Source organism: Mesocricetus auratus, unplaced genomic scaffold, assembly GCF_017639785.1.
Source record: "Mesocricetus auratus isolate SY011 unplaced genomic scaffold, BCM_Maur_2.0 Super-Scaffold_100011, whole genome shotgun sequence".
NCBI classification, from domain to species: domain Eukaryota; kingdom Metazoa; phylum Chordata; class Mammalia; order Rodentia; family Cricetidae; genus Mesocricetus; species Mesocricetus auratus.
Genome location: NW_024429195.1, coordinates 49,527,966 through 49,554,427, shown reverse-complemented (window position 1 = coordinate 49,554,427; position 26,462 = coordinate 49,527,966). Strand labels below are relative to the sequence as shown.

The 26,462-nt window shown below is 46.2% G+C and overlaps 2 protein-coding genes across 3 annotated transcripts in view; one reads left to right on the top strand and one right to left on the bottom strand.

The window, feature by feature from the left end:
- Positions 1-1,580, bottom strand: part of Xpot (exportin for tRNA) — a 39,463-nt gene extending 37,883 nt beyond the window's left edge. The window contains exon 1 of the mRNA XM_040754803.1: positions 1,329-1,580. The gene's annotated coding sequence lies outside the window, so the exon portion shown is untranslated. The remainder of the gene's footprint in view (positions 1-1,328) is intronic.
- An 11,911-nt stretch (positions 1,581-13,491) lies between these two features.
- The window catches only part of CUNH12orf56 (chromosome unknown C12orf56 homolog), a 58,333-nt gene continuing 45,362 nt past the window's right edge, over positions 13,492-26,462 (top strand). Inside the window, exons 1-2 of one of the 2 annotated variants that reach the window (XM_040754801.1) lie at positions 13,492-14,320; positions 24,796-24,952. In XM_040754801.1, the coding sequence (XP_040610735.1) occupies positions 14,069-14,320; positions 24,796-24,952 (409 nt within the window). In that variant the 5' untranslated portion in view covers positions 13,492-14,068. Of the gene's footprint in view, positions 14,321-23,178; positions 23,242-24,795; positions 24,953-26,462 lie in introns of those variants that run through there. The other variant, XM_040754802.1, reaches the window with a different exon arrangement.

The window sequence follows — 26,462 nt, the reverse complement described above, 5'->3', positions numbered from 1 at the left end:
ACCAGGGAAAGTAAAGTATTATTCCTTTAAGAATGCTCAGAGAGCGCTGGGCAGTGGTGGCGTACGCCTTTAATCCCAGCACTCGGGAGGCAGAGGCAGTCAGATCTCTCTGTGAGTCCGAGACCAAGCCTGGGCCTGGTCTACCGAGCGAGTTCCAGGACAATACAGAGAAACCCAGTCTCAAAAAAAACCAAAAAAAAAAAAAAAAAAAGAATACTCAGAAAATTCGGTTTAAGAACTTATGTAAACCCCTGATTGAGAACCTTATAAAACTTCCTTTCAATTATCCACTGCTTTGGGGAAAAACTGCTTCAACTTTGCCATTTCACTCTAATCTTGAAATGAGAGAGGAAGGGAAAAAAGCCTCATGGAACACAACAAAAACAAAACAAAAAACCCTAAGCAAACTTGCTACAGTTATCTATAAAGAAGGAATCCCTCACAAACCCTCGCCATTTACATATTCGGAAAAAAAAACACTAGGGTGATCAAAATAAAATGTTCAACTATCTGTGAACAAAGCATTGAAAAGCTATGCTAGTGTTAAAAGGTAACAAACTCTATTCCAATAGACTGGGAAAGGACTCTTAGTATTACTCTGACCCACAGAGCCTAGCAGGCTTAAACATTGTTACAATATGGTGAACATTTTATTCAACCTGCAAATGCATAGGTGGACTAAGCCGGGGTGGGGGAGGGAGGCGAGAAATAAACTACGAAACTATAATTTTTTTCTCTTAGCCATCAAGTCAATAACCAAACAACGTGGAAAATTCCTGCACACCTACTTAAGCCTGTTTGAGACCGACTTAATCTTTCCAGCTTTTTAACATCAAGTTGACAAGTCGCTTTAATACAACGTAACTTCCCCCAGTAACAACTAATGAAAGCTTTCAAAAAGTACTCGTTTTTCAGGTTACAGGGGAACATCACGCTTCTCCACTGCTGGAAGACTGTAACGAAGCCAAGACTGGGGCGGGGGGACTATGGGTGCTGGCAAATTACTACCAAGAAACAGCACTTCTTTCTCCTGTTTGTCCCAGGGTGGGGAGCAACATATCAACTTGAGGTCTCTACAGCTGAAACTGGTGGGACACCAAAACTATTACAAATGGGGTTGGGGAGCAGCCTCCTAGGCCGGCCTCGCCCCCTATCCTAAGCCCCGATGACTCCCTGGGCGAAGCCTCGTGGCCACCCGGGTGATGAAACACCCGGCAACCGGCAGTCACACGCTCGGGACGTGGTCGCCACCGCTCGTCCCCAACCCCAAGCCCGGCCCGCCCGGCCACGCAGGGTCCCCGGCCCGCCGCCCCCCAGGCTCCAGTCACCATCACTCCAGTCTCCCTTCCTCGCCGGCACTCCCGATGGGCCGGCCGGCCGCCGGGAGCGGCGCCGCACGCAGGGAGGACGGCGAGCGGCCCTCGTCCTTGTCGCGGTAGTCCTCCGCTACAAGCCGCTGCGCTAGCGCCGGAGCCGAGCTGGCCCGGGCCGCGCTCCTCTCGGCGCCGGCTCGGCGTCCCCGAGCGCCTTCTCCTGCGTGGCGCGGAGCGGGGCGGGCAGGTTGGCAAGCCGGCGGGCGGGCGGGCGGGCGGGCGGGGTCGGCGGCCTGGGAAGGGAAACTGCGCAAGGGCCCCCGCTAACGCCGCCGCTGAGTCAGCGCGAGGCACGCCCCCCGCGTCGTGCCGCGCGGATCGGCGCCAGCAGCAGCCGCAGCAGCAGAAGCCTCATGGGGTGTGCAAGACGGACGCCCGCGGGCCAGGACCCCCGGGACTACAACTCCCAGGATGCTACGAACGCGCAAAGGACGCTTCCGGGCGGCAGGCCGCACACGTGCTCCCTGGAGCTCGCAGGGGGCGGGGCGGGGGCGGGGCCGACGGGGCTGTGGTGCATGTCGGGAGAGAGCATCCGGCCCTCCCCTGAGCAGGTTACTGCGGTTCTGTAGGGTTTTCAGTGACCTGCCACGTTGGGCCCCGCCTTGAGCAGTAAGCTGAAGTGTGCTCCACGTCTTCTCGAGAGGACTGGTCACAGGTGGCAGATGGCTTAGAGGACTGGGCTCCTGGGATCAGAGAGAGCATGCGGTTTAGACCACGTGCCGAGCCAGTTGTTGAATTCCTTTCGTGGGGTTCCACGTGTCAAGAGTTCAGAAGCTTGAGGATCATGAGAGCTCACAGCCTTTTGCAGTGAATTCACTGTACTTTCACACTCAGTATCCTAAGCTGGTCACTTTTTTTTTTCTTTTGTAAGTTAACTTAGGCTGGCCTAAACTCCAGCAGTTCTCCACCCTCAGTCCCCCAAGTCCCAGGAATTACAGGCGGGAGCCACCATATCCAGTTTAGATGTTTCTAATTTTGCCTACGAAAAGACAAGCGTTCTGAATGAAGGTGGCGCACACTTACTAATCCCAGCACTCGGGAGGCAGAGGCAGGTGGATCTCTGTGAGTTCGAGGTCAGCTTGGTCTACAGAGTGAGTTCCAGGACAGCCAGGGCTACACAGAGAAACCCTGTCTCGAAAACAAACAACAACAAAAAAACAATAACAAGAAACAAGGGAAAGTGTTTATAAGAAGTCTAGTGCTTATGTTCTTTACTCGCTCATGTCCAATGTTGCTTTTTTAATTTGATCCCAAATTATTGTTACTTTGTGGGAACAGTATAAACGCCAGCTGCTTGGATCTGAATCCGAAGCCTGGTTCTTCCTTATTGTTGGTTTTAGGTATGTTACTAAGTCCATCTCAGTTCTTATTTTATGTCGAGTGGGATAGTACCAACCTCACTTTATTTACAGACAGATTCTCACTGTGTATTTCTGGTTAGCCAGAAACTTGCTGATCTCCAACCTGAGGGGATTCTCTTGCCTCTAGCTCCAGAGTGGTGGGGTTCCAGGAGCCACTGGGTCTGGCTATTGTAAGGTTTGTTAATACATGTGCTAGACATAGCTGTGTGACACTATTCCTGGGGATACATGAACGAACATTGCTTCAGACAGGTGCTTAGATTGGGTACTGATGACAGACCAAAGTGAGGATACACCGAAAGTCTAGCTCCGGGAACCAATGGCTTTTACTGGGGTTATTTACAGGAACAGAAATGACTTACAGACACATTGAAACCTTTGAGTTGCTCACTTCCTGAGTTTAAAGAGTTTGCTTGCAGGATGGAATGTTTCAACTCCCTTTTAATACCTGATATTTTGCTGGGCGTTGGTGGCGCACGCCTTTAATCCCAGCACTCCAGCACTCAGGAGGCAGAGGCAGGAGGATCTCTGTGAGTTCGAGGCCAGCCTGGTCTATAGAGTGACTGTCAGGGCAGCCTCCAAAGTAAGTTGCAGAGAAACTCTGTCTCGGAAAACTGAATCAAAACAAAAAAAAACCTTATGTCTTAAGGATCACTCTGCTATAATGGATGGTATTAAACCCAGAGGAAACAACACAGGGAATTCAACGTTTAAATTTTTTTTTTTGATACAGTGTCTCACTATGTAGCTCTGGATGTCCTGCAACTCAGTCTGTAGTCTGACTTTGAACTCACAGAAATTCACCTGCCTGCCTCTGCTGCCCAAGGGCTGAGATCAAAGATATGTGCTACTATACCTAACTCACCATTTAGATTTAATATCTGATTATTTGGTACATACTGAATAAAGGCTAGATGCAGTCAGAGACTCCGAGAAGAATGAACAGGCTTGACCTGTTCTGCAAGCCTGTAATCCAGACTCCATGGCAAGCTGAGGCAGGAGGATCTCAAATTCAAAGCCAGCAGGGGCAAAATAGCTATACCCAATCTTAAAAACTAAATAAAGAAGTCTAGAGGTATAGCTCAGTGTTAGTGTGCTCATCTCACACACACACACACACACACACACCCCCCGCCCTAACTTTAATTCCTAGTACAGTGGTTCTCAACCTGTGGGTCTTGACTCCTGTGGGGAAGGAGGTTGAATGACCCTTTAATGGGGGTCACATACGACTATTGGAAAATACAGATATTTACATTACAATTCAAAACCGTAGTGAAATTACAGTTGTGAAGTAGCAACAAAAATAACTTTATGGTTGGGAGTCAGCACTTCATGAACGGTGTCAAAGGGTTGCAGCATTAGGAAGGGTGAGATCCATTGCCCCAGTAACACAAAAGAGAGCTAACAAAACTTGAGAGTGGAGTGAGGAGGGGAGTGAGAAGGGAGTGGAATAAAACCGGTGTAACAGCTACATTTATTTATTGATGCCACTAAAATTCTTTCCCAGGGGGAGTGGTAAGCAAAGTCCATCGCCTCTTTTTCAAGTCAGGGTTTTTCTGTGTAGCTTTGGAGACTGTCTGGAACTTATTCTGTAGACCAGGCTGGCCTCAAACTCACAGAGATGGCTTGCCTCTGCCTCCCAAGTGCTGGGATTAAAGGTGTGCACCACCACTGCCTGGCAAAGTTTTTGTTTTTTTTTTACTGTTCCACATCTTTCAACTAATTTTGTTTATAGAGGCAGGGTCTGCTGGGTACCCTAGGCTAGCCCCTCCTGGCTCAGCTGGGATGATACCAGTGAATCACCATGCTCTGTCCTTGCCTCCCTCTTCTTCCACTTGTCAGAGTTCTTGAAAGAATATGGTGAGCAGTACACAGTCACTGTCCTTTCTCACCTGGTCCTCCTTTACAAGCACTAACTAGCATCATCATTAAATTCATAGATAAACCTGCTCTAAACTCACTGCTCAGAAAGAAGTAGGAACTTGATAGTCTAGTCTCTTGAATTAACATTTCTTTTTTGAGACAGGGTTTCTCTGTATTGTTTTGGAGGCTGTCCTGGAACAAGCCTGGCCTCGAACTCACAGAGATCCACCTGTCTCTGCTTCCCAAGTGCTGGGATCAAAGGTGTGCGCCACCAGCGCATGGCAGATTCAGAATTTCTTGACTCTAGAAACCATATTTGTCCCTCAGCTTCTTTGTTTTTGTAATGACTTCTCCACAGTCATTCACTAAATACACCAGTGTCCCAACTGTGTTAGTCAGGAATCTCTAAAGGCATAGAGGGGACAGGAGGAATATACATTATGCATGTGTATGTAAGATGTAGGAATATATACATGTATTATATGTAGGTATACATAAAGGGGATTCATTAGAGTGGCTTACAGGCTGTAGTCCAGATAGTGCAACAATGACTGTCTCCAGCAGAAAGGCCAAGAATTCGGTAGCTGGATGTCTCATCTGGTGCTGGAGTCCCTGGGGATTCTGAAAGAGGTGTTGGTCTTCCGTTCACATGGAATCCCAAAGAAGTCGGTTCTAATACCATAGAAAGAACGTCTCTGCAGCAGGATAAATTAACTCACTAGCAAGAGTGAGGGCAAGCATGCAAAACAAAACAAAACAAAAAAAGCAAAAGCGTCCTTCTTCCAAATCCTTTTATGAAGGCTGTTACCAAAAGGTGTGGCCCAGATTTTGTGTGGGACTTCCCAACCTCAAGGGGTCTAATCAAGAAAATTCCCCCAGACCCTTTGGGTTTTAGTTGATTCCATATTAATAGACAACCAAGATTAGCTGTTACACCAATGGAATGTCCAGGTTTCTTAATTTATATATTTCTTTCAACTGCTCTAATACTATTTCTTTCATCCTTTAATTTCTTTTTGCCCATTATTTCTGGCATCATGATATTACCTCCTTTGACTACTCCACTTCCTCATTTTGCCTTATTACTGTTGTCCTCAGTCCTTTGATTTTCTTTCGTGTAGTCTTATCCCTTCAGTCGTCACCAATTTCCATAGTTTCAACACTTGATGCTAGGCTAATTCCCTGCAGTTAGTTCTATACTTTTGGCTAGGTTTTTGTTTTGTTTTGTTTTGTTTTGTGGGACAACATCTCACTTGGTAGTACAGGCTGTTCTAGAACTCCATGTAGCCTTTGAGGGATCCTGAGTCCATCCTTGCCTTATGCCCTTCTGTTTCCCAAATCCTGGGATTACAGGCTTTAGCCGCCACACTGGTTCTGTGGGCTAGTTTTCAATGTTCTGCACCCACAATTTATTATCCGTTCCTCCCAAGTGCAGATGTTAGAACTCTGATCTCACTGTGGTGGTATTTGGAGGTGGGGTTTTGGGAAGGTAATTAGTACATAAGGGTAGAGCTCCCTCATTATACAGAAAAGTTCCATTTCTTTCCTCTGGAGGTTATGAGAAAACAGTTCTGAGCTGGATTAAAGGTGGTGGTGGTGCACACCTTTAGCCTCAGCACTTGGTGGGCAGAGGCAGGTGGATCTCTGAGTTCAAGACTACCGTGGTGTACAGAGTGAGTTCCAGGACAGCCAGGACTGCTGTTACTTGGAAAAACTAATAAAAGAAAAAGCTTCTGAAGCCGGGTGTTGGTGGTGCACGCCTTTAATCCCAGAACTCGGGAGCCAGAGGCAGGCGGAGCTCTGAGAGTTTGAGGCCAGCCTGGTCTACAGTGTGAGTTCCAGGATAGCCTCCAAAACAATACAGAGAAACTCTGTCTCAGAAAGCCAAAAAAAGAAAAAAAGAAAAAGAAAAAGAAAGAAGGAAAAGAAAAAAGAAAAGGAAGAAAGAAAAAGCTTCTGCCAAAACAAACAAACCAACCAACCCTCTCACACTGGATCTGACAATACCTTCACCATGGATTTACAGACTCCAAAACTTCCAGATGTTATTTAGCTCCCTCAGTTCACAGCAGTGTGTTACAGCAGCCTACAGTGACTAGGGCAATGTCTCAAACCTAGTTTGTCTTCACACAGTGTGTCTCCATGTAGGAACTGGTAGGTAATTGTTTCTCTCTGCGAATGTCTCAACACATCACAGTGCCATTGCAATCATTCTTTCTGTTAGAACTAGCTTTGTTTGTTGGCTTGTTTTTTCTTCTCTGTGTTACAGTCCTGGCTGTCCTGGAACATTACTCTGTGGACTAGAATGGCCTCGAACTCACAGAGATCTGGGTGCTGGGGCTAAAGGCATGTGCTGCCACCACCTGACGAATTGCTTTTATATTAAACATTTTATTTGTGGTTTGCAGTTAGGGTGCCCACATGTGGGGGTCAGAGGATGACTTTCAGGAGTTGGTTTTCTCCTGCTTAGTAGATTCCAGGGACTGAACTCAGGTCATCAGGCTTAGAGATAGAAATCTTTACCCATGAACCATCTTTTTTTTTTCTTTCTATTTTTTGTTTTTGATTTTTTTGAGGCAAGGTTTCTCCGAGGCTTTTGGAGGCTGTCCTGGAACTAGCTCTTGTAGACCAGGCTGGCCTGGAACTCACAGAGATCCGCCTGCCTCTGCCTCCCGAGTGCTAGGATTAAAGGTGTATGCCACCAACACCCACCCATGAACCATCTTACCTGCCCACTTATGGTTATTCTTCATGGTCACTAACATGGTTTGGTTCTATATTTCTGCATGGTGGTTCCTCTCCTCCACTTTCTAAATTTTAAATTAGATTTTTATTTAATGTATGTCTGTGCACCATGTCCATGGAGGCCAGAAGAGGGCATTGGATTTCCTAGAAGTGGAGCTACTGATGGTTGTGAGCCACTGTGTAGGCGCTGGGAATCAAACCCAGATGCCCTGGAAGAGCAGCAGCAGCACTTAGCCACTGAGCATCTCATTTTCTCGTTCCTTGAGACAGTTTTATGTAGCTGATGCTGGCCTTCAACTTGCTATCTGCACGATAACCTTGAAGTCTTGATTCTCCTGGTCCACATGCAGTCTCAGTGCTAAGAGCACCACACCTATGTGCTGATGCTTCTGCTATTTTATATTAGACGCTCAAGGCTCCTGTTGGGTTTCAAAAGAAGAAAAAAGAAAGAAAGAAAGAAATGGTTATCTTTAAGTGCTATGATTTGGGAGTGATTCTTTTGCTTTCTTCTAAATTTTAAGTTATAAAAAGATCCTGGTTTTTTTGTTTGTTTGTTTGTTTTGTTTTTGAGACAGGGTTTTTACTGTGTAACAGTTCTGGCTATTCTGGAACTCACTTTGTAGACCAGGCTGGTCTCAAACTCACTGGAAGCCACCTATAAAAAGATTCTGTGCTTGTATGTTTCATAATAAAACTTTTAAAAAGTGACTACGGGGTGGTGTGTGTGGGGGTGCTGGAGAGATGGCTCAGTGGTTAAGAGCACTGCTTTTTCTTCCAAAGGACCCGGGTTCAATTCCAAGCTTTCACATGGCAGCTCACAACCATCTGTAACTCCAGTTCCAGGGAACGTGATACCCTCACATGGGCAGGCAAAACACTAATGTTCATGAAAGAAACAAAAAAGTGACTATGGGGTTGGAGAGATGACCCAGAGTTTAAGAGCACTGGCTGCTCTTCCCAAAGGTCCTGAGTTCAATTCCCAGCATCCACATGGTGATTCACAACCATCTGTACTGAGATCTGGCGCCCTCTTTTGTTGTGCAGGTGTACATACAGGCAGAAAAGTGACTTACAAAGGAAAAAAAGAAAGCCAGGAGAAATAGCACACAGCTTTTTTTTTTTTTTTTTTTTTTTTTTGGTTTTTTCGAGACAGGGTTTCTCTGTGGCTTTGGAGGCTGTCCTGGAACTCGCTTGGTAGTCCAGGCTGGTCTCGAACTCACAGAGATCCGCCTGCCTCTGCCTCCCGAGTGCTGGGATTAAAGGCGTGCGCCACCAATGCCCGGCCATAGCACACAGCTTTAACCCCATGTTAATTCCAGCATCAGGAGGAAGAGGCAGGTTAATCTCTGAGTTTGAGGCTAATAAGAACAATGCCTGCCATTTAAAATATGTTCTGAAGTTTGTTTGTTGTGTACTCATAGTTTAAAAAAAACAGGCAGTAACCTTCTACTATATAAGCATTAGTTAATATTTAGGGGAATCAAATAAATTTAAGCAAATATTCCCAATAAACTAGTTAGATCTTATCTCTGTTATTGTTTTGGAAATGTGGCTTTGGCATGGTTGGGTTTCATAAGAATTTTTGGCAGAGGCTTGCTAGTATATATCCATATATATACTTTTGAAAATTCAGGTTTTATTCATCTACCACAGGTCAAGCATTCAACTTTAGGTTTTTTTTGTTTTGTTTTGTTTTTCGAGACAGGGTTTCTCTGTATTGTTTTAGAGGCTGTCCTGGAACTGGCTCGGTAGACCAGGCTGGCCTCAACTCACAGAGATCCGCCGGATTAAAGGCGTGCGCCACCAACGCCCTGCTCATCTTTAGTTTTAATTTGAGGAAATGAGACCAACCAAAGCCTAGTGAGGAAAAAAAAGCAGCTGGGTGTAGTGCACACATCTTTAATCTCAGCACTGGGAGACAGAGGCAGGCGGATCTCTGTGAGTCTGAGGCTAGCCTGGTCTACAGAGTGAGTTCCAGGATAGCCAGAGCTATACAGAGAAACCCTGTCTTGAATAAACAAAACAAACACCCCCCCAAAAAGGAAAAAAAACTGAAACTTAGAGATCCCTAGACCTGTTGAAAGGTATTTCTAGGTCTCTAGTTTGATGTTTCTCCTCTGTAAAGCAAAAATGCTGTTCTTGCAGATGAAATAGCTTAAAAACACTTGACTGGTTTGTGTGAGGTTCAAATCCCCTCAACAAAAATAAAAGGACTCAAATAAATGAATGTTTATTGTAAATACCGTTTTATTGTGTGTGTGGTGGCCTTGTATTAGACTCTGACCTTTAGTCTGAAGCCAAAAAGGTTAGATTAGTGTCAGAGCCAAAGTTAGGGTTGTTTTTTTTTAATGTTTATTTTTAAAATTTCATTTTAGTTCCAACCTAAGTTTCCCCTTTCACCTCTCCTCCCTCCTCCATCCCTTCCTCCCGACAGGTAAGTGTTACCATGGGGAGTGGACACAGTTTGTCGAATTCAGTTGGGGCAGGACCAAGCCCCTCCCTCTGGGTTAAGTCTGAGCATGGCATCCCCTCCTTGGAGATGGGCTCTAACAAGCTAGCTCATGCACCAGGGATAGCAAAGCTATGTTTAAGTTTTAATTACAGCACCTAAGAGATGCATGAAACAAAAATGCTTCTAATCTGTAAGCCCCTTGCCCAAAGACAGATACTTCCTGAAACGATGGAAGATGTTTGTTTTTTGCTCTCCTTAACAAATTAGTTTGATCAAGATATGCTTGATCACATGTAGATAGGAGGTATGTAGGCAGGAAATTAATCAGGATATATGCTTGCTCTTGATTGGACCTGATGGGAATTACATAGCTGTATGGGGTTGCCTTTTTTTTTTTTTTTTTGATTTTTACGAGACAGGGTTTCTCTGTATTGTTTTGGAGGCTATAGGTCCAGCCCGGCTTCGAACTCACAGAGATCCGCCTGCCTCTGCCTCCCGAGTGCTGGGATTAAAGGCATGCGCCACCACCGCCCAGCTGGGGTTGCCTTTTTAAGCCTATGCAAGATGTGACTTGTGGCCATTTCCTGAGAACCCAGGAATGGACCTGGCCAGGGACCATCCTCCTGACCAGTATTTAATTAAAGCTTGCTTCAGATTTGGATAAAGCCTGTGGTAGTGGTCTTATTGTCATGAAATGGGATTAACACTTAGTATCCAGAAGCAGCTTCAACTTGATATTTTGTAACTTGAGAGAATGATGACAGGAAATCACACTCTTGTTGGACTTCCTCTACTTTGTTTTTTTAAAGATTTATTTTATTTGTGCTGCTGCCTGTGTGCCTGCATGTACACAAAGGCCAGAGGAAGAGGACAGATCTCTAGGAGAGGAATGGATTCTTGGCATGTAATTGATGTTGGTCTCTGAACTCTAGTCTTCCTGGTTGTGTATCAAGATTAAATGCGTGAAACACCACCCCTGGGTGGCACCTGGTTTTTGTCTTATTTGGTTTGTTTTCTTGAGATGATTGTCTATGTAGTCCAGGCTGGTCCTGAAGAATCCTCCTGCCTCTGCCTGCCAAGTACAGGCCATGGAAGATGACAGGCCCATTGCCACCATGCCTGGTCTTCATTTTCTTGATTTTTATACCTTCTGCAGTTTTGGGAATCAAATTCAGCCTTCCTCATGCTATCAGATCCTTTATGACTATGGGTAGGGGGGGGTGATGCCCTTCTGTATGCTGTGAATATATGTTTCTGTAGTTGGTTGATGAATAAAGGTGTTTCAGCCAATGGACAGGAAAGAAGTAGCCAGGCAGGAAGTATAGGTGGGGCTACCAGACTAGGAGAATTCTGGGAAGAGGAATGAGAAAGAATTGTCAGAGAGACGTCATGTAGCTCCCGAGAGAGCAAGAGGTCCAGATATCACCAGTAAGCCAAGACTGTGAGGAGATACACAGATGAACAGAAATGGGTTAATTGAGAGAGAGAGAGAGAGAGAGAGAGAGAGAGAGAGAGAGAGAGAGAGAGAGAGCAGGAGCCTGAGCCATAGGCCAAACAGCTTGTAATTAATATAAGCCTCTGTGTGTTTATTTGGGGCTAAACGGTAGCAGGACCTGGGGTGGAACAGAAGCTTCCATCCACATCTTTACCACAGAATTACAGCTTCTAAACTCTTCTTGAGCTTTGCTGATCATAGCAGTACTGTGGCACTGGAGCTCTTGGTCTCTTTCCCAGACAAGGAAGCTGAGGAGGTGAGTGACTTTCAGGTCATTAGCTAGAGTGGGGGCTAGCATTTGAACCCAGTTGGACTGCTTTCAGCTGTTATTCTCATAACTTCCACGCCTTCAAGTTAATTCAGTCAGCTGACCCTGGGCGGAGGCCCACCACTGTTTTGATGGTAGTCAGTGACTGCGCCTTTTGAGGTTCTTCACTACAAGTAATGCTCCGTTCTTCTGGTAGGAATGTCGATCAAATGCTTGGTTGCTCAGAATCTATGCCAAATGTTTCTTGAGTTTGGGCAGGCTTAGAAGACAAGGAGTAAGTATTATCACTGGTGTTTGGGTTAGGTGCTCATGGGAAGAATAGAAAAAACCTAGGGGAACATGGGTACCTCAATGTCTGCAGTACGCTCTGGTCCTCACTTCCAATCTTTGGCTGGCAGGGCAAGTGTTGGCAGGTGCCTTTCACACGTGATGAAACTTAGGCTCCACAAGGTTAAGTGCTTTTTTGGGGGGCGGGGAAAGGTGGATTCGAGACAGGGTTTCTCTGTAGCTTTGGAGCCTGTCCGGGAAATCTCTCTGCAGTTCAGGCTGGCCTTGAATTCACAGAGATCAGCCTGCCTCTGCCTCTAGGGTGCTGGGATTAAAAGCGAGTGCCACCACTGCCAGACTGGTTAAGTGATCCTCACCCCCACGTAAAAATCTCACAGATAGTGAGCAATAGGGTTAATGATCTAATCCAATCCTACTAGCTCCAAATCCAGTAAGCTTCCCTTAGTGGTTAATCCCATCCCTGCAAGGTGAACTTTGCTGTTGCCCTGGTAACAGTGTAGAACATTAGGTACCTGGAAACCATGACACTGCCTTCTCTGTGAGTCGCCAGGCTTAAATGAGGTCATCACCAGTCCCATTTTTGTGTGCCTCATTTAGGGTGCATTAAGGCTGATGTCTTGGTCACTAGAAGGTGACTGATTCCCAGTGGGCTTTTTGGCACATACAGCATGTGCTCTGCCATTTCTAGTCATGGTCCAGCCATTCTGTTGGTCTTGGTCCTGGGAACTGGGGTATAAAACAAGCAACCCAGAGACAGAACAGTGGTCTGGAGTGAGGCTTCCCCGTGGCCTTCCCTCTCTACCTCTGTTATAGTCAGTTATCACCCAGCTGCTGTTGTGGGTAACCATTAGGCACAGGTGAGCGTTTGCCTTTCTAGTGGCTTCAAGTGGGGATGGGTTTGTAGCCATGGAGTCAGGTAAACTCTGGGGAAAGTTTGAGATTTTGCCAGCAGGTGGCACTTGTTTCCTATTCTTACCAAATGTGGTCTAAGAAAAGAAAGAACGTGTTCTATTTATTTACTACTGCTTTGTTTTTCTCTAGTGTAGTGGGTTAGTTCACAATACCTGGTTATACATTGCAGTACATCTATATTCTTCTCCCACAATGGATTTGGAGTTGTTTTCAGTATATAATGGTAAAATATGAGAAAAGGAGACTATAAACCACCATCAGAAGCATCAGATTGTAGTAAGGTCTGTTAGTAAACAGAAGGGATCATATGCTTTCATTGTATCTTTTCCATAGATTTATTTTTGAGGCAGGGTCTTGCTGTGCAGCCCAGCACTCATTAGACCTCCAGTTTATGACCGTCCTCAGGCCTCAGTCTCTGGAATGTTAGGTTTAAAGGGTCCGTGTGGGGTCCTTTTCCCCCCACCCCTGCTCCATCCTCGGGTCTTTAGATGAATGGGAAGCGCTGGGGCATAGATGGCTTTTCTAGGATTTGAAATAAAATGGAAATGCACATCTAGGGCAGGTATTTGTTCCCCTTTTCATCTCAGTAACCTAACAAACCGTGCTATTCCTGGCCGGCAAGTGTGAAGCGGTGCCTTTATTACTCTGCATCGCCGGGGCTACATAATCCACACCCTTCAACCCATTAGCTTTGATTTCCAGAGAGCCCTTGAACCATCCGTTATTTTCCACATCGTTCTCGGGAACACAGGCGCCCCGCTTGGATCGGCCTGCATACTCGAAGCAATTTACGAGTCCCTCTGAGGCAGAGTCCTGCGTCTGAGACAAACTTGGAAAGTCAGTGTTACGGTCATATAAACCAGGCAGTGTTCTGGTCAAATGCAAATGGTAAAACTCGATGCTTCAAGTTTCTCTTTAATAGGAAATCAGACTAAAACTGGCCTCCGTTATCAACAGAGTATGTATGGAACCATGTGGCTCAGCAGCTGGACAGGGATTCCTAACTATTCCTTCCCAGATCCTTGAGTGGTTCTCGGTTGTCAATCAACTGCGAGAAAGAACTTAGTCTCGCCCCGCCCCTCGCTGTGGAGGGTGCGGACAAAGAGTAAGGGCGGGACCGGGCGGGGCAGGGGGCACGGAAACCAGACGGCGGAGCGGGTTCCTGGAGCTGGTGGACGGACGGCTCCCAGAGTCCCGGCGCCGTGGTGGCTGAGGAAGTCGGCGCGCGGCTTTGTGGCGCGCACGGGTTCCACTGGGTGTCGTGGAGGCACAGCCAACGGGGACACTCTGCCTGGTCGCTGGTGCCTCATGGCCAGCTCCGCGCGGTCCGGCTTCCCGGGGCGCACCAACAGTCGTCTGGATGCGTTCCTGCGGCGGCACCTGGCGCCCGAGGTCTACGACGCCGTCCGCGCCTACGAGCCGTGCATCGTGGTGTCCGACGCCGAGAAGCACACGTTCAAGTACGTTGTGCTCAGCGACCAACTCATCTACCTGACCGAGAACCCGCCCAAGTCCATCCGGAGGGTCGTGGCTCTGCGGGACGTCGTGGCCATCGACCTGGTGAGGAGCGCGCGGGCGGGCAGGCTCCCTGCTAAGCTCTGGCTTCTCCCTCAGCGAAAGAGGGACACCTTCCCCATCCCGCACGCGACTACCCCTCCTCTGATTGTCAGTGGAAGCAGCTGCGCGGGAAAGCTGGGGATGGCAGTAAAATTTCAAGTAACGAAATTTGAAAATTTCCCCCGCTCTCTCATCCTGCCTACCCCCGGCACCCCACATTGGGCCTCAGGTTTGACAACTCGTCCCTCTATAGAAACGCGCCTGCAAGCCAGCCTCACCGTCGTTCATTAAGCACCAAGCCTGTGCCGGTGTGTGGGAGGAAGGGGAGCTCACGCCCGCGCAAACAAGTGCTACGAATTAGGAGCTGCCCGGTCCTGTTTACTTTCTAGCCGCTCGTGTTCAGTTTACTTATGACTGGTGCAGATTAAGTGGGGGAAAGAGCGAGTAGGATACTTGCCCCCTTCAGGCTGATCCAAACTGGCTGGGGAAACTTCCTGGAAGGAGTGTCATCAGAACCCAGTCTCGGGAGGTACAATCTGGCCTCGCTGAGCTTGCGGCAGTTTCTAGAGCGTTGCCACCGTATCCCTCTCCTCTGGGAACAGGTTGACTGTGAGAACAGCCCATTGGAGGCATAGCCTCCTCTCCGGTTTCCCCTCCCACTGCCTCCTGGTCTCTTAACTGCTTTCCAGGTGTTTCTTCCTTTCTCCGTTGGGACAGGTGTCTCGTCTCCTTTTACTCTCGCTTGCCCGGGTCTTGTGTCCCCGAGGGAGAAGTCCGCTAGGCTCCTAACTAATAGAGCTGTTTTGCCTAGAGAATCGTAACCTGGTTTCAACACACTTATAAGAAAATAATAAAATTAAATGCAGTTTTTTCAATTCAGATTTCCCTCGTCAGCCATGTTCACATTGACTTGTTTCTTTAAAACTTTTAGTACACTTTTTCATTTTGTGTGCACATGTGTATGTGTGTGAGTGCGTGTGTCGTGGTGAGAAGACAGTTTAAGTCAGTTCTCTCATCCTGAGGGGACCTGGGCATTAAGCACCTTTAACTCCGGAGCCACGCGTCACCAGCTCAATTTACTTCTTTTGTTGATTAAAGAAATAAATCTTTGTTGTTACTTTCAGTCTTTTGAGCTAATTAAAAAAATGCCTTTACATTTTTAAAAAAAATCAAACAGCCCAGTCAGGATGCAGAAGACTCTTAATGCATAATGACTAAGTTTAATCTCCCATTTTGCAAACAAAATTAAACAATTCCCTTAAGCAAACAACCAAAACCCCCCCAGAAGAATATGTAATGTCTATATATGGGCTGCACAAATCTAAGATAAACACTTTAGTAGGGTCACTGTACCTTTTGGGCAATGTAAATTACTGTTAGAAGTTGTGATAGTAATCCCTCCCCAAAGATAACCACACTCCAAATCCTTGGAATCTGTGACTATGTTATATCACATGACAAAGGAAAGTAAGAATGCTACTCAACTGACTTTAAAATAGAAGCCTGGTCTGAGCTTGGTGGCTCATGCCTGTAACTCCAGCACTCTAGAGATAGAAGCAGGAGGATCATGAGTTTGAGGTCAGCCTGGGCTACAGAGCAAGACCTTGTTGAAGAAGTAAATAAACAGGTTGGAGAGATGGCCCATCAGTTCAGAGCCTTACTGATCTTCCAGAGGATGGAGTCAGTTCCAGCATCCACATCACATGGTTCACAACCTCCTGTAACTCCAGCTCCAGGGGATTGGAGACACCCTGTGTCCACAAGCACGTACCCTTCCTCTCACATATACACATAATTAAAGTAAATAATCTTTTCAAAAGTAAATAAAGCAGGGCAGTGGTGGCACTCACCTTCAATCCCAGCACTCAGGAGGCAGAGGCAGGCAGATCTATGTGGGTTCAAGGCCAGCCTGGTCTACAAAGCAAGTTCCAGGACTGTTGCACAGTAAAGCCCTGTGTTAGGAGGAAAAAAGTAAATAAATAAGATTAGATAAGTTAGTAGTGTCCTGGTAGGCCCACTATAAGTGATAGAGAGGCAGCCTGAGAAAAACCCAACCAGTCATTGTTTCAGAGGAAGAAGGGGTTGGGCATATCGAAAAGGAGGGCAGCATCTAGGGGCTGAAAATGTCAAGGAGACAGGCTTTTCTAGGGGCTTCCAGAAGGGTACAGTCCTGCCAGTACCTTAGTGTGAGCTCAGCAAGACCCACTCTTGCTCTGTGTGTTCTTCATTGCTGGGGACTAAATGCAGGCATTGGGCATCCCAGGCAAGTGCCCTTCCACTAAGCTCCTGTGCACTGACCTCCCCCAGCCCCGCCCCCAAGTCTCCTGATTGGACTTCTCACCTCCAGAACTAAAAGGAAGTAAGTTTGTGTTGCTAAATGCCAGCAGGGCTGTGTCAATGTGTTCTGTCGGCCATGCACACTGTAGGAAACTGATACACAATGTTTTTCTTAACGGTGCTTCAAGTGAGTGAGCAGTTAAAATTATTCTTCCTGAGAAATAATCCTGCCAAGCACAATGTCTCCTTTTCTGAGATTTTATAAAACAGTTCTCAGATTATTATAGTCTAGAGACTTATGCTAGACTCCATAGGTTTCCCCTACGATGAATGAAGGAATGAAAATTTATGTTTTTGGTTTTTTGAGACAGGGTTTCTCTGTGTAGTCCTGGCTGTCCTGGGGACTTGCTCTGTAGGCCAGGCTGACCTCAAACTCAGAGATCTGCCTGCCTCTGCCTCCTGAGAGTATTGGGACTAAAGGCGTGTGCAAACCACCACTGCCCAGTGATTTATTTTTATTGTATGCGTGCATATGAGAGTAGGTGCTTGTGGAGACCAGAGGTACTGGACCCTGCTGGAGCTGGACTTACATGCAGGTGGTTATGAGCTGCCCAGCATGGGTGCTGAGAACTGAACCTGGTTTCCTGCAAGAGCATTGTGCACTCTTAACCTCCAAACCATCTCTCCACCCCCTAACTCCATAGTTTGAATGAAAGATGGTCCTCCCAGAATTGCTTTATTTGGTACCAATGTGATTGACTCACATAAAATGTATAGAATTTTCTCAAAAAAAATTTTAATGGGTCTCACTGATTAGCCCTGGCCTGCCTGGAACTTGCTTAGCTATGTAGGATTTGCTATTGTAGGCTGTCCTTCAATTGCAAAGATCTGCCTCCCAAGTGCATAAGTGTATACCACCACACCGTGGTGAAGTTTCCTAGTTTTTAAAAAGTTAATATTTTTACTAGCTCTTTGAGAATGTCATAGTCCTTAATTTCTTGTGTTATGCAGGGTTATGTCAAGGCAGTCACACTGTGACATGGTGTCACTGCCGAGCACTGGAGAACCAGGCTTGCTCTCCTGGAAGCTGAACTAGTCCCTTAACTCCCTGGGCACTGTTTCTTATAATGTTTCCATTGTCCTCAGACTTCTCACCGTACTCACAAGCTTGTTTTCTGGTTACTTAACTTGTCCACCTGTCTCAGGTTCCCTCTGCCTTTGTCCTCCTGTCACAGGATTTCTGTAAGTCCCAGAGCAAGCTGGTCCTGATGCTTCTGGTCCCCAACACTCCCCGTGTGCTTTGTGTCCAGACACCTTCTGTAAATCTAAGGCATACTTACATTTCAGGGAACAAGCCAAAAGATCAGCCAGCCATCCAACTAACCAAACCACCAAACACGACAACCTTCCACACAGGTAGATGAAATCCCATTTTCTCTTTAAAAGAGAAGAAAGAAAAAAGGATGAAGGTAATGGCTACAAAAAGTTAGATCAGAAATCTACACGTTTTGAAAAGGGTGACGTTTCTCTTTTAGGGAAAAAAAAACTTTAATGCACTTAGATCTTTACAGGTATTTGCTATGGTTCACCTCAGTTTCCTAGAAAAGTGCTGGCAACTCTTGTTAAAGTGCTGATGTTGTCATTAAAGCTACTTTTGAAGGCACTGTCTAGAGTTCTGCTGTTGTATAGACTACACACAAACACACACACACACACATACAAACACCACACACACCACACACAAACACAAACATACACACATCACACACACACACACTGTTGTATAGCTCTGCTATTGTATAGACTACAATCTGCTAAAGTCTCTCTAAGGTTAGACATGTGTTTTTCCTTTTTCTTTTTTCTTTTATCTGTTTTTCTTTTTGTTTTTTTGAGACAGGGTTTCTCTGTGTAGCTTTGGAGGCTGTCCTGGAACTCACTCTGTAGATCAGGCTGGCTTCAAACGCACAAAGATCTGTCTGCCTCTGCCTCCCGAGTGCTGGGATTAAAGGTGTGCACCACTACTACTCGGCTCCGGTCTTTTACATGAGCAGCCAGGACTTTTAAGAGCTGAGCCATCGTTCTAACCCCGTCTGCTGCTTTTCATGTTTGCTTTTTGTTTTTAAATGTAATACTCTGTTTGCCCTTAAGAAAGTTGTATTTGAAATCATATTTGATGACAGAACTACTTTAAATTTAGATGTGGCGTTAGGAATCAGCGAGGCTACTCATGGAGTCCCTTGCTGGCACAGCCGTGCTGAATTCAAAGGTGAAGTTCTTTGATTCTCTGGCTCTTGCCCACTCCCATGTGGTCCCGTGTGCGGGAGGGACGAGCAGAAACTGTCGGTCTGGAGCCTCAGTGCTTGGAGTTCTGGAATGTTGGTGCAGGAAGGCTGTCTGTCTTGTTCTTCCCGACGCCTGCAGCCCACCATGGCCTCTTTTGGTCCTGTAGGTCTGGTGAAGGGGTGAGTAGCCCTTCCCTTACTACTTGTGCTGGCCAGCTCTGGGGTTTGACTACTTGGGGCTCAATGGTCCGTTGTCAAGTACGGTTGTTTCTATAGTGGCCTGAAAGCTCCCTGGTGACTAGGCACATGGTGATTCATCGGCCTCTACTTGGAGCCACCTATTTACAGTTGTTTGCCCCAAATTATCTTTCCCACTGTATTAGGCTTGTAGGAGCTAATTAAAACGCGCTGTGGAGCAGGCATATGATGCACACCTTTAACCAGTCCCAGCAATTGGGAAGCAGAGGCCTGTGTTTCTCTGTGAGTTTGAGGCCAGCCAGGACTAGAGAGGAATACCCTGAAAAAGAAGTACTCTGGTCTATAGCTTACTTGGGTGTTTATATTGTTATATTTATTCTCTGACCCAATCAGCCTCCTAAAAATTAATCCTAAATTAAAAAAAGACAAGGATTCAGGGGAAAATCATGTAAGTCCCATGAAACCTTAGCAAAGATTTATTTGCGTATGAGTGTTTTGCCTGCATGTATGTAAGTGCACTGTGCACATTGGGTGCCAACAGAGGCCAGAAAAGGTTATTGGATTGCCTGGAACTGTGAGCTGCCACATGGACACTGGGAATTGAACTCGGGTCCTCTGTAAGAGTAGCCAATGTTCTTAATCATTAAGCCATTTCCCTAGCCATGAAAACATTATTATTAGTTTTTTAAACTTATGTTTTATGTGATGCTCTGCAGGCCAGCAGAGGGCATCAGATCCTATTATAGGCAGTTGTGAGCCATCATGTGGTTGCTGGGAATTGAACTCAGGACCTCTGGAAGAGCAGCCAGTGTGCTTAACTGCCCTGGGCAAATTCCTTAATGCAGTTGATGGTTGTGAACTGCTAAAAGCTCTTATATTGTCAGGAAGTTACTTATTCATGTGAACTGCTCAGAGTGTATGTAGCCCATCTCCATATGCTCTAGCATTAGCCATGGCTATTATGAAAATTATATCCCATGAACAGATGCCCTCTTCGTGGTTCCATTGCTATGATAAAGACACCACGACCTAAAGCATCTTGGGGAGAAAAGGGTTTTTTCATTTTATATATCCTGAGTCATAGTGTATTGAGGGAAGCTCAGGCTAGACAGGAACCTGGAGGCAGGAGCTGATGCAGAGGTCATGGGGGTGTGTCACTGTCTTGCTCCTCCTGATTTGCTCAGTTTTCTTTCTTATAGCATCCAGGACCATCATCTCAGAGTGGCACTGCCCGTAGTGAGCTGGACCCTCCTACATCAATCATCAGTCAAGAAAATACTCAACTGACTTACCTATAGGCAAATCTTTTTTTTTCTTTTTGGAGGGGTTTCAAGACAGGGTTTCTCTGTATTTCTTTGGAGTCTTTCCTGGAACTCACTCTGTGTAGACCAGGCTAGTCTTAAACTCACAAAGATCTGCCTGCCTCTGCCTCCTGAGTGCTGGGTTTAAAGGCGTGCATCACCAATGCCCGGCTTACCTTATAGGCAAATCTTAAGGAGGTGTTTTCTCAATTGAGAGTCCCTCTTCCTAAATAACTCTAAGTTGTGTCAAGTTGACAATTAAACTAGCTTTCTTCCTTCCTTCCTTCCTTCCTTCCTTCCTTCCTTCCTTCCTTCTCTCTCTCCCTCCCTCCTTCCTTCTGTTCATTCTCCCTCTCTTCCTTCTCTTCCTTTCTCCCCCCCTCCCTTTCTGTAGATACTATGTATCCCCGACTGACCTGGAATTCAGTATGTAGTCTAGTCTGGCCTTCAACCCACAGAGATCTGTCTGCCTTTACCTCTACACCTGACCTCACGAAGTTTTTAAATGAACAAAGGTTTAAAACAGAAGAGGACATGTAAGCAGGACATGGTGGAGGTCGAGCACCCTGGAGGCGCAGGCAGGAAATGGCTGAGAAACTGAAGCTCTTCAGATGCTCTGACCCTGTCTGAAGTATGTGACAACATCCAGTCCATGAAAGACTGCACAGCTACAGGAAGCACTTATGCAGGATTTCCCACACCATCTTCCTCCTGAACAGAGGCGCGTGCTGCTGAGAGAAGGTGATGTGTTGGCCTCTGGAAAGATGATCTGCATATTTACAGACACACATCCCACAATCGCTCCCATGCCACTGCTGAGGAATCTCCTCTGCTGTCATGCTGTATTGCTTCCACTCCAAAGGGTTCAGATCAGTATTCATCCTGCAGAGATATTGGAAAATCATCTCAGGGATATCTGGTCTTTTCTGTCCCATCAAATCCAGGCAGACGATATTCTTTTCTCTTAGGTCTATTGCCACCATGCTCCAGTGCACATCCAGGTAAATTGGCACCAGAGTAAGTTCCTTTGCAAAGAGGTTTACTGTCTGGGTCCATCTTTTGTCTGAGCTGCAGCCTCCAGACTTTAATTTGGTATAAAAAAGGGTGATAAGTGCATGAACTGACAGATATCCTTGATTTTGCTTTCTTTCCACAAGAAGACTCCTGTAAAAGTTGATTCTTTGTCATTGAGCCTCTGGGTGTCCTTTTGTGTCTGCACATCTCCTCGAGTGATTTGCAGTTGAAGGCACAACTCAAGATCTCACCATCTTCTGGTCCTGGGCCTAGTACACTACTTTTCCATGTCTTCTGTGACATCAGGGCCGTGGTCCAGATCTCTGCCCTTCTCTGGGTCTGCAACAGCCTTTTCCTTGGCCTCAGGTATGAAATTTTGTTGTTGAGAATGCCACTGCTGATAATGTCTATATAATTTGGGCCTGAGCCCCTCCCAGAGAGTCAGGCTGGGGGTGATGTCCCCTACTGTCATCTTTGAGGTTTGTTTCAAGTATCTCCTCTGCATCAGAAATTTTCTTATCTGAACACCTTTTGTCATTTCTGACTGGTGACTGATCTCTCGTGACAGCACAGGCAGAGAATGTTCTCTGGCTCAGCGTGAGTTGGTTCAGAGCTGTGAATCTGTCCTTCTTCGGGGTGTCCACAGGACTCGTGTGAGCACTGTGAGGGTCAGAGCTCACATGATCACCGGTTGAAGGTGTTCCAACAGCCTTCGGTACTTTCTGTTGTGGTGTTTCTGAACACTTTTCTCTGTGTTGCAGTAGGGACGCTTGTGACCCTTGTCACCATCTACAGACTTCTTCTCAGTCACAGGTATTTCTGTGAGTCTTCGGTGCACTCTCGGGGCTTTAGCTGTAATGACCCTCTTCCTGGGGCTTCTGTACCTGACCCTTGCTGGATTCTTCACACCCCAGCTCAATTTCACCCTCTTCCTGCTTCACCCTCTTCCTGCTCCACCCTCTTCCTGCTCCACCCTCTTCCTGCTCCACCCTCTTCCTGCTTTACCCTCTTCCTGCTTCACCCTCTTCCTGCTCCACCCTCTTCCTGCTCCACCCTCTTCCTGCTCCACCCTCTTCCTGCTCCACCCTCTTCCGGGCTCGGCTGGCTCTTGAGTCTGCACATCGGCTCCTCTCTCTTCCTGACATTTCCCTGGATGTTCCGGGGTTCGCGGGTCCACACTGCTGGCGAGGTCGCCATGGACAGGGACTGCCTGGATTGCCTTTGCTCAGGTGTCTGCTGTCTGCTGTGGTACAGCTTTCTGATTTCCAAGTCAAATAGCAGGCACCAGTAGTCTCGGTGGGTACTCTTGGGTTGTTGTCCTGATTGCTGAAGGATCAGTTAGTCCACTTGGAGGCATCATATACCACACTGGACATGTTAGTCCAAGGTCAGAAACTGTAGGGTGAAGAGATCAGATCTCCTTTTTATCAGAGGAGGTTGCCTTTGTTGTTGCGGTCAGCTGGAATGTGACGTCAACCATATGAAAGGACATCCGTCTAATGTCTTTAAGGTGGCAGTTCACCAGTATCACTGTAGAAAACTCGGCTGAGTCCAGGCCCTGTCTCTTGGGGCAGGTCCTTTGGGAACAATCCAGAAATCACACTGAACCCACTGGCTAGTTACCTTAAGACACCAGTGTACAGTGCAGCCAGCACCCTAGAGACATGCTCCAGAACTGCTGACCAACTCAACTGTTGCCTTGGCCATTGCTTCAGGGTTCCATAACTGGTTGTGATGCATTTTGATAGATCACAAATCAATGTTCCATACTGGATTGAGGCCCAGTCTGGTGGTTTGAAAGAAAATGGCCCCCAATGGGAGTGATACTATTAGGAGGTGTGACTTTGTTGAAGTAGGTGTGGTCTTGTTGGAGGAAATGTGCTACTGTGGGGTGGACTTTGAGGTCTCCTGTGCTCAAGCTACAGAACATTTCCTGTTGCGTGCAAGCTGTAGGATTCTCCAGCCCCTTGTCTGTGGGCACGCTTCCATGTCTTACTTTGATTATAATGGTCTTTCCCCGTTGCAGACTGGAGGCTTAAAGTTTACTGTTCATAGAAGATGTTAAATCCTGAAAGGAAGTTGAAAATGTTGAACACCTTAGGTTCTCTAGCCTTACTTCTATTATCCGATGTTCATTAGATAAATGGGTCTAAGTGTGGCCCTCCCCTCCCCTCCCCTGCCCTCTCTTCTGTGTGGTATGTGTATGTGTTTGTGTGGGCATGTGCACAGGCCTGTGGGGTACAATGTGTGCACATGTGTGTGGAGGCAAGAAGTTGATATTGTCGGGCGTTGGTGGCACACACCTTTAAATCCAGCACTTGGGAGGCAGAAGCAGGAGGATCTCTGAGTCCAGGCAACCCTGGTTTTCAAAGCAAATTCCGTATAGGCAGTGCTACACGGAGAAACCTTGTCTCGAAAACAAATAAGCAAACAAAGTTGATGCTGAGTGTCTGCCTTGATTGCTCTGCCCTGAGCCTGGAGCTCACAGATTTGGCTAAGTTGACTGGCCTGAGATCGCATGTGGATTCTGGATGCAGGTCCCCGTGCCTGTGTGGCAGGTGCTTCCCCATTGAGCCACCTTCCCAGCCCACTTATCTCTGACTACCCCCTTCTTATGGAAAATGTAACCCCAAACCGCATACAACAAGAGCATAGTGAACCTGCCAATGCTCAGCCTCACTCTAGTAACTGCAGACAGACAGCCGATCATTTTGCTGACCTTCATCTAAATTTCTCATTGGAGTGTCATTTTAATACAACTCTCGGACCTCGTATTTCATTTGGAGATACTTCAGTGTTGGACAGTATAAGGAAAAAATTCTAAAGCAACTGTAGTGCTGAGATCACACCCCAAACAACGGTACAAGGCACATGTGGTTGTGTGCACTTTAAATCCAGCTTTTGGGAGTCAGAGGCAGCAGATCTCTGTGAGTTTGAGACCAGCCTGGTCTACATTGAGTTCTGGATCAACCAGGGCTACGTAGTGATACTGTTTTAAAATAAAAAAATAATAATAATATAAAAAAGTAAAAAAAAACAAGCTAATAGCAATTCCATCACTTGTTCAGAAATATTTTTCTTTCCTTTTTAAATCCCCTAACCCCGTGTGTTCGTGTGTGTTGATGTGTGTTGTGTGTGTGCTCTCATGCACGAGCCTGTGTATTGATGTAAGCATGTCATGATGTGTGTTTTCAGGATGGAGAACAACATACTGGACTTATTTCTCTCCTTCTACCTGGGAGCTCACACACACACACACACACACACACACACACACACACACACACACACACACACCAATGGAGAATTGTGAAAACAACTCACATTAAACGTGCCCCTAGTTTGCAATATTTATTTTCCCCAAGTAAGCAGGCGTTGTATTCAGTGAGATAATTTTTTTTTCCAGATTGGTGATTACCCAGAATTTTTGAGTTCGGCAGATAGAGAAATCAACCAGCACATTCGTATTGTTTATTCAACGGTTTTGAAAAAAGAGTGTGAAAAATCCAAAGGTGTTGGGAAATTCCTATTTTCACTTTACCACAGCAATGCTAACAAAAAAGGTATGTAGTACATGACATAAGGAAAAAAACAGCTGTTCTTTATTTTTTTAATCTTTTTTTAAGACAAGGCTTCTCTATATTTTGACATCCATAGATTAAAACTATTTTTTTCTGGTGAAGTATATCCAGAAGAGAAGGCTTATGAACCTGGGTCCATTGGCCATCTTTCGAGCCTTGGGCCTCCCACTAGGAAGGGATGGTCATTTAATAGCATTTGCTCATCAAAAGTAATTTTTAGAACTGGGCGTGGTGGCACACACCTGTAATCTCAGCACTTGGAAGGCTGAGGTGGGAGAATTGCAAACTCAAAACAAAACTCCCATCTAAGAAAGTAGAAAAAACGAGAAAAATTGCTGCTAATGCATTCCTGGCCATAGTTAAAGAGGTAAGACAAGTTATATTAGATCCTTTGAAACAGAGGCCTTAATATCTAGGATGGGGATTAACTCTGGCTGTGCCATGGGCAATGGGGATTTATAACCAAGAAGCAGGATAGGTTCATTAGATAGAAAACTTCTCAGAAGAAGCATCCAATGGGCGTTCAGCTAATTTGACCAAGCAGGATGCTTGCTGAAGGCAGACTGGGGTGGTCAGACATTACCTGGGTAATATGGAAGGTGGAGAGCCAAATTAGACACATAGAGTGACCATATATAGAAGATAAAGTGTTCTGGGATTCTTAGTTTTGAGATAGTATTTGCTGTACAGCTCAGGTTTGTGGTGAAAGGACTTGCTGTCCTTACAGAGGATCTGGGTTTGGTTCTCAGCACCCACAGTTGGCTCACAGTCATCCATAACTCTGGTTCCAAGGGATCCAATGCCCTCTTCTGACCTCCATGGGCACCAGACACAGGGGTGGTGTGCATACATCCATGCAGGCAAAACACTTATACACATTAAATAAATAAATAAAATGATTGCATTCCTAGCCTAGAAGAGAATTGGGAAATGAAGGGTTGAGGTGGCCTGTGGACAAGCCCTTCTTTGGCTATCAAAGTAGAACAACCTATCACTGCCCACTAGACTCCCCTCCAAGTCCGAATGAGAGCCTTCCAGGTGTCAGACAGCTACCCGGTGGAAGGAAGTTGTATGATGTTTTTCCCCTTTCATGGACAAGTGCCTCTGCACATGGGTAGCTACAGCATGGAAACTGTTTGTCCCAGGCATAATTAGCAGGGATATGAAATCCCTGGTTGCTCACCAGGTCTCTTGTCACACTAATTAGGGTACCGAACTGGTGTTGCTTGCCTTAAATGCATATTTGACCTGCCCACAAGCATCACTTTCTTGGCTCTTTTTCAACATGGATAGGAGCATGAAAACATATTAAAAGAATGTAATGAAGTGGACTGAAGTTTAATGAAATTGCAAAGCCTAGAAACTTTGCAAATGACTGTTAAAAAGTGAAGACGTTATGTTGTGTACGTGTGCATGGCCAGTCAGAGCCCCTTCCATCCCTTGTTCTTTAGTTTCACCCCCAAGGATACTATATGACACCTTTTTCAGCATA